Consider the following 12961-nt stretch of genomic DNA (forward strand, 5'->3'; position numbering starts at 1 on the left):
AGGGTGGGGGGGGAGGGTGAAAAAATGAGGAGCTGATACCAAGGGCTCAAGTAAAAAGAAAATGTTTTGAAAATGATGATGGCAACATATGTATAAATTTGCTTGACACAATGGATGTATGTATGGATTGTGATAAGAGATATAAGAGCTCCCAATAAAAGTATTTAATTAAAAAAAGTTACGGCCTTGTCAACCCTATAAGGTCAGAATAAACTTGAGCGCAGTAAGTTGGCTTAAGCTTGACCAAGGGTCTACATGTATTAATTTACTCAATCCTCATAGTAGATATTATATTCCCCCTTTTAGAGGCGGAAACGAAGTTTCAGAGTAGTTAAAGCAATGAAGAAATGGCTCCAAAGTTACCCGGCAGTAAGTAGCTAAGGTCTGAACCCAAGTTTGCCTGCAGAATCTTCATTTTTAACTATTGTGAATTCATTTATTCATTGGCCCTTGCTCTCAAAGAGCTTCTCCTCTAGTGGGCTATGACTAACAGTAAGCATGCAAGCACACAAGAGAGTTGCATCTTATCCTCAGTGTTTCTTAGAGAATATAATTGGAGCAAGTGAAATATAGACAGAGACTGCTCTCACACCCAAGACCCCTGAAAAGATGACTCTTGGCCTGAGAGCTGAGGTTGAGGGGCTAGGTCTGAAAGATTGTTCCAGGCAATAGGAAAACTCAGTGGAAAGGCCTTGAATGATATGAAAGCAGACATGGAATGTTCAGAGGCACCTCCCACCAAAAAATCTGTGGCTGAAAGATTTTTCCTTCAGTAAGAGTAAGAGGAGAGTGGAATGCTGTGAGGTCCAAGAGAATCGGGATGATTTATAGGTGAGCCTGTAGGTTTTGTTAAAGGGTTTAGATTTTATTGATTGATTGATAATAATGAATGCAGTTTAATTGTTGCAAAAAGGATAAATATTAAGAGACCCATAGAGTGAAGTCTGGGAGGGTTCTAAACATGGAGCCTGTGTGGCCCAAAGGGAACATGCTGTCTTCCCATTTGCATGACTGCCTTCACCAACCAGGAAGCCCCTGGAGGGTTTTTTGAAAGAAGGAAACAGTGTAAGTCAAACTTCTGAAAATGTGGTTCAGACTGCAATGTGAAGAATGGATTGTCGAGGAGCAAGAATGGAAACCAGAGGCCAAGTTGGGAAGCTATTGTAACAGGCTGGATCTGATTAATAAGTAAGAAGTGTTGATGACCCAGAAGGTGTTTTACAGAGTAAACACTAAATTTAGCAAGCTGGGAAGAGTGTGTAACAGAGTGGAATGGTTGAAATACAAATGTCAGCAGAGATGCATGACTAATGATGAGCTATGGGTGGCGGACAGCCAAGAGGAAGTAGAAGAAAGATGCCTGGGGGTGAGAAGGGCAAAGAATTAAGTTATATTGGTGTGAGGGTCACCTTGTGGATGTCAGAGCGACTGAGAATGGTGGTCAGGTGCCGTGTGTGTGTGTGTGTGTGTGTGTGTGTGTGTGTGTGTGTGTAATGGGGCGATGGGAGTAAAAATAAGCCAGATGAAGACGTCAGTGAGTGCAGTGACTCTTGGGTCAGTGGAGACAGTACCTAGGAGGGTGGTATAGCCAGAAATCATGAGCTTCAGAAGTGCTGTGGAAGAGCACTTCAGAAATGTTTCATTTGGGAGCAGGGAGGACTTGGCCCCACCTTCTGGCCCTAAGGAATGTGGAGTATGAGAAGAAGAAAAAAAAAACCAACTACACAACAAAGAAAAAAACACTCCTTACTTGAGAGGGCTGTGAGGAAAACTAGGTCACAATTAAGTAAGTTAATATTTGTGAAGCACTTAGAACTGGCACATGGTACTTACTAAAGAAATAATATTCATTATTTCAGATCAAAAGATATAGGGAGCTTCAGAGAAACAATTGGGGCTATGGGAGTTGATACAATGGAGATCTTCCTTCCACCTCTGGTCCCTAGTCTCTGTTTCAGCTAAGCCCCCACTCTTCTTCCTTGAGTGACGACTCACCGTCACCGCAGTCACCATCTGAATCCGCCCTCCTTCACACACAGTGGCTGATTCTTGTCTAAGGCAAGTTGGGGATCTTCCTCTTTCTTTCTCTTCCAGCGTCTGCCCTCTTGCTCATCTACATTCACCTCCATTCCATCTGTATGCACCTCCATCCCTTTCCCCTTTCCCTCCATTCAGAGGATAAAGTCTTCTCCTTCTCTTTAGGCCAACCTGCACCGCCCCTCCTCCCAAGACTGCCCCATCAGGCTTTAGCCTCTTCTCTCTCACTACCGGTTCCATCTCCATGTAGAAACACACTCAAGACTCCCTCGCCAACAGGGAAGACCCCTCTCATTCAGACTTCTAAGCTGCCCTTCGCTCTTCAACTTGCTGTCCCCGCGCTTCCCTCCCCACCACTCCACTGACTGCTTTCCCAGTGAGGGTTTCCCGTCTTTACCTTTCCTGACTCCTCAGCTTCTTTGGACACCAGTGACACTTAGCACCGCTCACTTTGCGTCCCTGATGCAGTCTCTCCTCCTCCCTCTCTGCCTGTGCCTTTTTGTTCCCCTCGGCCAGTGTTTGCCGAGTGCTCTCTTCTCGCTTTCTCCCTGCCTTGGCTGACCTCATCCTCCCCGTGACGACAGAGACCATCCAAATGCCAATAGCACCCCATCTCTCTCTTAGCCTGCCTTCTTTCCGGTTGGCTACTGGTCTCCTCAACCCGATGTCCCACTGTGATGGCAAACTGAATCTGGACAAGACTGAACTCATCTCACCTAATAAGCTGCTTGGGTTTCTTTCTTTTTTTTAAAATCATTTTATTGGGGACTCATACAACTCTTATTACAATCCATACATCCATCCATTGTGTCAAGCACATTTGTACATTTGTTGCCATCATCAATCTCAAAACATTTGCTTTCTACTTGAGCCCTTGGTATCAGCTCCTCATTTGTTCCCCTCCCTTCTTCGCGAACCCTTGACTTGTAAATTATTATTATTTTGTCATATCTTACCCACTTTTCTGTTGTCCATCCCCCAGGGAGGAGGTTATATGTAGATCCTTGTAATCAGTTCCCCCTTTCCATTCCACCCTCCCGATCGCCACTCTCAGCACTGGTCCTGAAGGGATCATCTGCCCTGGATTCCCTGGATTTCCAGTTCTTATCTGTACCAGTGTACAGAGGATTCTGGTCTAGCTAGATTTGTAAGGTAGAAATGGGATCATGATAGTGGGGGGTGGGGGGGGAACATTTAGGAACTAGAGGAAAGTTATATTATGTTTCATTGTTGCTACACTGCACCCTGACTGGCTCGTCTCCTTCCCGCGACCCTTCTGTAAGGAGATGTCCCATTGCCTACAGATGGGTCTTGGGTTCCCAATCTGCACTCCCCCTCATTCACAATGATTTGATTTTTTTGTCTTTGATGCCTGATACCTGATCCCTTGAACACCTCATGATCACACAGGCTGGTTTGCTTCTTCCATGTGGGCTTTGTTGCTTCTGAGGTAGATGGCTGCTTGTTTACCTTCACGCCTTTAAGACCCCAGACTCTATATCTTTTGATAGCCAGACACTATCAGCTTTCTTCACCACTTTTACTTACACACCCATTTGCCTTCTGTGATCGTATTGGGAAGGTGAGCACACAATGATATGATCTTTTGAGTGTTATCTAAGCTAGTAATCTGGAAGTCACCACGACTCGCTCTCACGCCTCATCTGTGTAAGCAGACATCTCCTACTAGCTTTACTTAACGATCTCTCAAGTCAGTCCCTTCCCCGTAGTCTGTTGCTTCTGCCCCAGTGCAGGTCCTCCCCAGCTCTTGATTTGGATTTGCATCCAGGCTCCAGTGCTCAGTGGCTGTGTAACCTGAGACAGCTCTCCCTTTCAGAGTCCGTTTTGCTATCTGGGGAAAGGAGCTCAGTTTCACTACTTTATAGGATTGTTAAGAGTAAATGTAACATTAGAATAGGCAGATAATAGAATAAGTCCAACTAGCTTATCCATAACAAAACCTCATCGGTGCAAGCTGAGGTTAAAAATGAGAAAAGCCTGACACAAATCAGAATTAAAAAAAGAGTAAAGATAGCAATAGCTACTATTGTGGACATAAAATATATATGAAATTTTACTATAGTGTTGGAAGTGACATTGATCCTGGTAGAACGTACAGGTAGGGATTTGAAGAGTGTATTCTTAAATGAGAAAATAAGATGCTGGAAGTTATTTAGTCATGTTTGTATAAAATACACAACACTCACAGCGCACACACAAAGCTCAGCACTAGGCACCAAGGTGCTTAGTAAAGGATAACTGGAGCAGGACAGTGATGAAACCACTGCCCCTTCTCTGATGCCTCCACCCTTCAAATTCTCCCGCACAGCTGTCGGGAGCAGCTTTATCACGTGTGACATGTAAGCCTGCCCATGCTGCTCTCTGGCGGCTCCCTGTCGCTATTGGGATACCTTCTCAGCTCCTTAGTGTGGCCCTTGAGACCTGAGCTGGCCTTTCCCTCTCTCTCCTTATATTTCCTTGTCTTGGCCTTGGTCTCCAGCACATTCTGTTTCTTGTTATATGTGTACCTGGGACACCTTCCCTTCCCATACTTTTCTTTGGTCAGACTAACAATTACTCGTGAAAATTTGGCTACATCACCTCTTTGTGAAGCCTCTCCTGACCCATGCTGCTATCCTCTCCTGCTGGGCTAAGTGTCTCTTCTGTGCATTTCTTTATCCCTGCATCTTCTGTGTTCCGTAGATCAATGATAAATAATATGAAAAGCCTACATCATATACTGCTTTCTGTGAATCAGGCTTGGCTCTAAGTACTTTATCCCCTCTGGGGTTCATACTCCCTCCATTTTACAAAGGAGGAATCCTTGCTTGAAAAAAGTCAAGTAATTAGCCCTGGATTATATAGTGTCGTAGTGGGCCCATGTGAGAGTTGAACCCTGGCAGCTTAGCCCCAACACACATGTCCTTGTCAGTACAGTATGCACTTCTCTAAATTCTCTATTTCTGTCCACACTTTTTGTCTCTGTAGACTGGAAGTATTTTAAGAGCAGGGGCTGTACCTTACCATTGTATCTCCACAACATGGCACCCATTTGGCAAGCGCAGTGCAGTCAGGAAATGTCCATTGGATTCGTGAAAGGGGAGCTAGTTGTACATTTTCGGTGAGAAGGGTCTATACACACCTGTGAAAGGTGGGCAAGCTTGTGTTTGTGCTGCTGAGAAAGGCAAACGGATGCCTGCTCTCCTGAGCGAAGTCAGGGATGTGTTTCAACTCAGAGAGGAGGCTTTTTACGCCCCCTGGCAGAAAGCACAGTGCATCAACTAGTGAGGTTTCCAAACAGAGTGTAAATGCAGACCTGTGAAGAGAGGGAGGGGTGTACCCTAGAGCCACGTGTGAGCTGGGACACAGTGGCGCACCTCACCCTCTCTCGCCACTCTGACTCCCACTCCACTCTGGACAGATGCCTTCAGAACTACATCCCTGCCCAGAGCCTGACGCTGTCCTGCCCAGTGTGCCGGCAGACATCCATCCTCCCTGAGCAGGGTGTCTCGGCGCTGCAGAACAACTTCTTCATCAGCAGCCTCATGGAAGCCATGCAGCAGGCACCTGATGGGGCCCCCAACCCCGAGGACCCCCACCCCCTCAGCGCTGTGGCTGGCCGCCCCCTCTCCTGCCCCAACCATGAAGGCAAGGTGGGCCCAAGCGAGGCCCAGTGAGGCCAGGACTTGGGGTGGGTGGGAGAGGAGAGGCATGGGGGAGGGAGGGGAGGGCCGAGTGGTGGCCAGGGCGAGGGAGTTACTTCCTGGGGCGCGTTCCAGGGGGGTGGTGCACCTGGCAGAGGAGGGGCAGAGAGGGCTACAGAGGTGGGAAAGGCGGAGAAGTTGCGTGTCTGGCGGTTGCCTGACTGGAGTCCCTTGCACCATCAGACGATGGAGTTTTACTGTGAGGCCTGTGAGACGGCCATGTGCGGGGAGTGCCGCGCGGGGGAGCACCGGGAGCACGGCACGGTGCTGCTGCGGGATGTGGTGGAGCAGCACAAGGCCGCCTTGCAGCGCCAGCTTGAAGCCGTGCGGGGCAGGTAGGCCCAGCGGTGAGGGGCGGCTATTGGGAGTGTGTCTCAGTACAAGGCAGGCGAGAGACGGAGGGAGGGCCTGGGGAAGGCAGGGGGAGGGTCCCTGGTAAGGGATCTGGAGAAGGACAGCATTTGAGCCCCACAGGGTGAACGGGTGGTTTGGCGTGGGCACCCTCCAGCAACTCCTGTGTGAGATGCCTCCCCTCCCCAGACTGCCACAGCTGTCTGCAGCTATTGCCTTAGTCGGGGGCATCAGCCAACAGCTGCAGGAGCGCAAGGCGGAGGCCCTGGCGCAGATCAGTGCCGCCTTTGAGGACCTTGAGCAAGTGCTCCAGCAGCGCAAGCAGGCCCTGGTCAGCGACCTGGAAGCCATCTTTGGGGCCAAGCAGAAGGTTTGTGTGCCCGCCCTCCCCGGTAGCTCTTCACCGACGACGGCCCTTTGCCTCCACTGCTGCTCCTGCTTCCCACCCGTCTGGGCCCCTCTCTCCAGGCTTCCCTTTCTGCCTCTAGGCATCAGGCCGGGCCTTTCCCACTGCTCCCACCCTCTGCCCTGCCACAGCGCTTTCGCAGGCTCATTGGGGCTCACAGAGGCAGTCTCTGGGCCAGTGTCCACCGCACCCCACCCCTCGCCTCTCCCCTTCAGGTGTTGCAGTCCCAGTTAGACACTCTGCGCCAGGGCCAGGAGCACATCGGCAGCAGCTGCAGCTTCGCGGAGCAGGCCCTGCGCCTGGGCTCGGCCCCCGAGGTGCTGCTCGTGCGGAAACACATGAGAGAGCGCCTGGCAGCGCTGGCGGCGCAGGCCTTCCCCGAGCGGCCGCACGAGAACTCGCAACTGGAACTGGTCCTGGAGGTCGACGGGCTGCGGCGATCCGTGCTCAATGTGGGCGCGCTGCTCACCACGAGCGCCACGGCACACGAGACGGTGGCCACGGGCGAGGGCCTGCGCCAGGCGCTGGTGGGCCAGCCCGCCTCGCTCACCGTCACTACCAAAGACAAGGACGGGCGGCTGGTGCGCACGGGCAGCGCGGAGCTGCGTGCTGAGATCACGGGGCCCGACGGCTCGCGGCTGCCGGTGCCCGTGGTGGACCACAACAACGGCACCTACGAGCTGGTGTACACCGCGCGCACCGAGGGCGAGCTGCTCCTCTCCGTCCTGCTCTACGGACAGCCAGTGCGCGGCAGCCCTTTCCGCGTGCGTGCCCTGCGCCCAGGCGACCTGCCACCTTCTCCCGACGATGTCAAGCGTCGGGTCAAGTCCCCTGGCGGCCCGGGCAGCCACGTGCGCCAGAAGGCAGTGCGGAGGCCCAGCTCCATGTACAGCACGGGTGGCAAACGGAAGGACAACCCCATTGAGGATGAACTCGTCTTCCGCGTTGGTACAGCGGCGGATGGAGCCGGATGGGGGCTGCCTTGAGCGAGGGTGGGCAAGGGGAGTGAGGCTGAGAATGACCCCTGAGATTATGTTTGCGTTTCTCTTGCGCTTCCTGCCCCGCAGGCAGCCGCGGACGGGAGAAAGGCGAATTCACCAATTTACAGGGTGTGTCAGCAGCCAGCAGTGGTCGCATCGTGGTAGCAGACAGCAACAACCAGTGTATCCAGGTACGTGCAGCCCCACCTCCCCGGTCCTCCCCCAACATCAAAATTTGCTGCTTGAGCTTCAGCCTCAGAGGGAAAAAAAAAAAGGCAGCGGATACCGGTCACTTGAAAGATGAAATCTTACAGATAGTACCATTCCATAGAGAGGAATAAATCCTAGCAGCACCGCTTATCTACCCCTTTCCCACCCCACCTCCACCTGCAGAAACAGTAATCCACACCTCACCACGCTTGTGACTTCCACCTCCCAGGCCCCACTCCTGGTCCCAGGGCCCCACTCCTTCCTTTTTCCTTCTGGGCCTCCACTGTCTTACCTTTGCTCCTGGTGAGCAGGATGCTGGCTCTGCCCTTCCCTGCTCTCCTCAAACACACCCGCCTGCCTTCCGGATGTGTATTGACAGCAGCTAGTCTCTGGTGAGGCAGTCAAGTGGGAGTAACTTTTTAAAAAAAAGGGTGCTGGGGAGGGTACCTTTTTTCGTGACTGGAATCCCTGGGTGGCTCAAATAGTTAAGCACTCAAACACTAACCAAAACTTTGGAGGTTCATGTCTACCCCAAGGTGCCAAGGTGGAAGAAAGGTCTTCCGAAAAATCCCTGCCATTGGAACCCCTCTGGAGCACAGTTCTACTCTGACCCACGTGAGGGCGGGATAAGTCCCAGTGTATCCCTTTGCAATTAGCTTTCCACTTGCTTGTTGTCAGTGGCGAGAAGTTGTCGTGCTACCCTGCCCCTGCCCCTGCCCCTCCCTCCCATGATCTCATAGAGCTGATTAAGGCATTAGGCACTGAACGGACATGGACATGGTCTCTGCTGCAAGGTGTCTGCAGTGAGCCCAGCATGCACAGTATCGTGATTAGAAGTTCAGACCCTGAAACCAGACACCTGGCCATGAATCCTTGTCCTGCCACTTAAATGCAAGTCATGTGACCTCCCTGAGCTTCAGTTAGCTCATGTGTAAAACTAGGAAAATAATACCTCATAGTGTTGCGGGGAACATTAAATGATGTCATGTACCTTGCCCGACACATAGTGAACCTTCTAAAGTTAACTATTGTTAAAAATAGCATTGTCCAGGTGGAGTCTGTAAACAAAGGCCGGGAGGTGGCAAAGTATTGGAGGAGTTGTTCAGGGAACTGGATGGACCCCACCGGGCCTGGAAGCAGGGCACTGGTAGGGTTTGGGAGGTGATGCTATGGAATTTGGGGTTTATCTTATAAGGAATTGTTTCTAACTACTGCAGTGCACTTGAGCTTTTGGAAGTATTTTGTCCGAAAAAAAATATTTTCCGGAATATATTAAGTTCCCAGCACCTATAAATCTAAAATTCTTAAATGGAAATATTACTTACCCCACCTGAATATTGTTGTCAAAGCTGTAGCTCTGCTAGACTCCTCAATGCTTAGGGAAATCTCATTTCTCTCCACCCCGGCCCTGTTTTCCACCTGGCAGCTGTGGCACATACCCAGACCTGTCCAGCTTCTACTCCCACTGGCACCTCAGTGTCATAACTGGCCCATGGATTCCACCACTGAGTTTCGACCTCTCGACCTCGGAGATCCTCTCAGTCCTGGGATAGACCAGGCTCCCAGATCTTCAGTGAGCTTCCCCTTCAGCTAATGAGGGTCAGATTTGTCTTAGCTTCTTGTTGTTAGGTGCCATCGAGTTTGCTCTGACCCATAGCAACCCTATGTACACAACACTACAGGGTCCTGCGCCATCCTCACAATTGTTCCTGTGCCGGAGCCCATTGATGCAGCCTCTGTGTCAATCCATCTCGTTGAGGACTTTCCTCTTTTTCCCTGCCCCTTCACTTACCAACAGGATGTCCTTCTCCAGGGAATGGTTCTCTTGATGATATGTCCAAAGTGTGTAAGATGAAGTCTTACCATCTGAAGGAGCACTCTGGCCTCACTTCTTCTAAGACAGATCAGTTTGTCCTTTCAGCAGTCCATGGTACTGTTAATATTCTTCTCCAGCATCACAATTCAAATGCATCTATTCTTCAATGGTCTTCCTTATTCAAGGTCCATCTTTCCCATTGTGACAATGCGCTTGCTCCTTCTTCGAGGGTAGCGAGAGCCGTCCTATGAGAATTTCAGTAGGAAGCCTCAACCCAGCCAGCCCATAACCCCAGTGTTGCCCCTTCTTTTTATTCCCACAATTCAAAGACCATTTCACAGGAACACGATTTGACGCTCTTGATACCACAGTACCATTCTACGTGGTGTGCGTGGAAGAGTGCAGAACTGATGGGGGAAGGACTAGAGGGATGGAGACCCTGCCTTCAGAAGTGGGTAGACGTAGATGGAAGATGTGCCAATAACGTTTACATTCTGATTTTGGTTTCTTTGTTTACTTGGAGAAGGCTTCTGTGATTTTATAGCAGTACTTTTTGACTCACCCTTATTATATTCTTGTATAAATTGTCTTAGTCTAGAAAATTTATCAGCTCTTTCCAAAAAATGTTGTCATCTGCATCACACTCTGAGCAACTCCAGCTGTTGTTATAGTGTCTTCCTTCTTTACTGGGATCCCTAGTTGCTGTCGTTTTGCTTTTTGTTTTTTGGTTTTTTTTTGGTTTTGTTTGACTCTTTCCTTCACTAGGCTTGGGGTTCTCACTCGGGGACCTATGTCTACTAATAGGGTATAGGAAAGTTGTGTTAAGGACCAAACTAGGGCACCAGCAGAGTCTAGAGATGTTAGGACGCAAATATACATACAGTAGGCTTTGCTGAGCCATCTCTTAAGAGAGCAGGGTCAAGGATGACAGGACTCAGTGGGCGGGGTGCTGCCATTCACTGTGATGAGGTACAGGAGGAGGAGGAGCAGCAGGCCGGGGGTAAGTTGTGCATTCGCTTCTGCACTTGTTAAGTTTGAGGGAGCTGTGCAGCATCCAAGCGGAGAAGCTAGCGGACCAATCAAAGGCTGTTGGCTCAAGGTGAGCAGGATGATGATTTGTCCCAGGGTAATTGACCGGAGGCAACCAGTCTGGTCTGAGATGGAGCTGAGGAATTCATGGGTTGAAGGTCTACTATGTGTTAACTGCTAGAATAGTGCTGGACATAATTCAGCAAATGGAAGGACACTATTCCTACTCTAACCTAGTTTATAAACTTTCAAGTGAACACCGGTATTTGCCAGTTGTTTAGTCCCAGAGGTGATCAAGGTTTGGATGAGCGCTACCGAGCATACATCATGGAAACCTGGCTTTATGTGTGAGTATTGACTTACGGGTGGGCTTGATCAATACTTGTTTCTCTGAAAAAAAGTGGGAAATTTTGAGAATCAAAGATGAGGAGGAATTGGGTGGGTCTCAAGTTGTGAGCTGGGGTAGGATGGGAAGGTTGAGTCTCAAGCTGAACCGCTCAGATGGGAGGAGGTAGATAACTGACTTGCATGCTGATCAGGTGGCAACTTTCCGTCCCTCTCACATCAGCTCTTTCAGGCTGGGGGTCTCCCACATCAGGCTGGGGGCCTCTCACATCAGGCTGGGGGCCTCCCTCCTGTTCTGGCTGGTACTAGCCCACCACAAGGACTAGGGAGGAACCAGGGACTGCTCTGCTCAGCCTGCTGGAAGGTCAGCCTCAGCAGGAGTGATTTCTACCAATGGGGCCAGCTCAGACAGCACTGCCAACCTAGAGCCCAGTCTACTAAAGCGGAATCAGACCTAGATCAGAGAGCAAGGCCCACGGACAGAACCTTAATTCTGGCTCTGATTCATCTTGTGTCCCCAGAGCCTATAACAAAGCTGAGTGTGTGAGGCTAAAACATGAGTAATGTTTTGACTGTGAAGGAACAGCAAGAAGGCTTTAGCTTAAGGGACCTCCCTTAAGGTGATAATGGGTTGGGACACCTAAGCTTGTTGGTTGGCTAAGGAGATGAAGACAAGTGAGTGGGGTGAGGTTGAAGAATTCACTTTGTCCTGGAGGAAGGAAGGTTCCCTTGTCAGCCTGTACCCTGAATGGCTGTACTTGTTGACCTACTGAACTCATCCTGGTTGACTTTCTTCGCCCCTTTCTGGTGTGCCACTCGGTTCTGTTGTGTCTATCCCCAGTCACATCGTGAGTCCACATGCTTTCCTCTAACCTGGGAGAAGCCAGCCTCACCCTCTCCTGGACCTGCTTATGAGCAGAGCTTCTGACTGACCAGCTAGCTTCACGGCTTAGTGCTCCCTGCAGCTCAGAGTGCTCTTTATTAAGTCTGATCTTATCACTTGCCTGCCCAGAAGTTTTCAGTGACTATCCCCAGGAAAAAGCTCAACCCCTCCTCTTACCTACTCGGGGGGTGCCTGCCATCCAGCCCCTCTGCACAGCCCCTGGAGCACCGCCTGCATTGGACCCTGTGTTGTCTTTGTGCCCTGTTTGCACTTGTCCTCATCCTTTCCTGGCCGGCTTTGGTCCCTCTTGTAGCCTGCTTGTTAGGCTCTTAGCTGATCTCCTTTTCTGTAGAGCCTTTCCGTGTCACTGCCTCGCCCGTTCCTACTTTCACAACCCATTCACATGACTGCTGTATGTCTCCCGCAGTCTATAGCTATGTTCCCAGTCTCCCTGGTGTGGTATCAGTGAGTACTGTGATGGGGCAGGGGTGGTCTCCGCCTTCAGAATCCTACTTCTATCCCTCTGTGCCCACAGTCTCTCCCCTCCTTCCCGCCCCCTCCCTTGCTCCTCTGTTCCAGGTTTTCTCCAATGAGGGCCAGTTCAAATTCCGGTTTGGGGTCCGAGGACGCTCACCTGGGCAGCTGCAGCGTCCCACAGGTGTGGCAGTGGACACCAATGGAGACATTATTGTGGCAGACTACGACAACCGTTGGGTCAGCATCTTCTCCCCTGAGGGCAAGTTCAAGGTGAGAAGCCTGCACCCCAAGTAACCAGGTGTACTGACCATTGTAGTGATACTTGATGGGCGGGGCCTGGATTAGTTCCTTCCTGCCTCCTCCTACTCCCTGGCCTGTCCCTTGCTCAAAATTCTTTTTTGGAGCCAGGCTAAGACTCTCCACTCTAGCAGACAAATGAAACCTCCTATGGGTATCGCTTTCCTCTAGACCAAGATTGGAGCTGGCCGCCTCATGGGCCCCAAGGGAGTGGCTGTAGACCGGAATGGACACATCATTGTGGTGGACAACAAGTCTTGCTGCGTCTTCACCTTCCAGCCCAATGGCAAGCTGGTTGGCCGCTTTGGGGGCCGTGGGGCCACTGACCGCCAGTTTGCAGGTATTGGGGGATGATTCAAAGACCTAGTCTGATACACTAGTCCAAGAAAACTGCCCCATCCCCCCAGTGACAGGCATCCTTCTCCT

At 50.7% G+C, this 12961-nt stretch overlaps 1 protein-coding gene across 1 annotated transcript in view; it reads left to right on the plus strand.

Moving 5' to 3' along the window:
* Nucleotides 1-12961, plus strand: part of TRIM3 (tripartite motif containing 3) — a 38014-nt gene that overhangs the window by 22692 nt on the left and 2361 nt on the right. Inside the window, exons 3-9 of the mRNA XM_004717060.2 lie at nucleotides 5459-5690; nucleotides 5925-6076; nucleotides 6282-6462; nucleotides 6714-7446; nucleotides 7566-7669; nucleotides 12341-12508; nucleotides 12707-12875. Coding sequence (XP_004717117.1) covers nucleotides 5459-5690; nucleotides 5925-6076; nucleotides 6282-6462; nucleotides 6714-7446; nucleotides 7566-7669; nucleotides 12341-12508; nucleotides 12707-12875 — 1739 coding nt within the window. The remainder of the gene's footprint in view (nucleotides 1-5458; nucleotides 5691-5924; nucleotides 6077-6281; nucleotides 6463-6713; nucleotides 7447-7565; nucleotides 7670-12340; nucleotides 12509-12706; nucleotides 12876-12961) is intronic.

Source organism: Echinops telfairi, unplaced genomic scaffold (genome assembly GCF_000313985.2).
Source record: "Echinops telfairi isolate 266 unplaced genomic scaffold, ASM31398v2 ScPeMD7_41;HRSCAF=154, whole genome shotgun sequence".
Classification (NCBI taxonomy): Eukaryota; Metazoa; Chordata; class Mammalia; order Afrosoricida; family Tenrecidae; genus Echinops; species Echinops telfairi.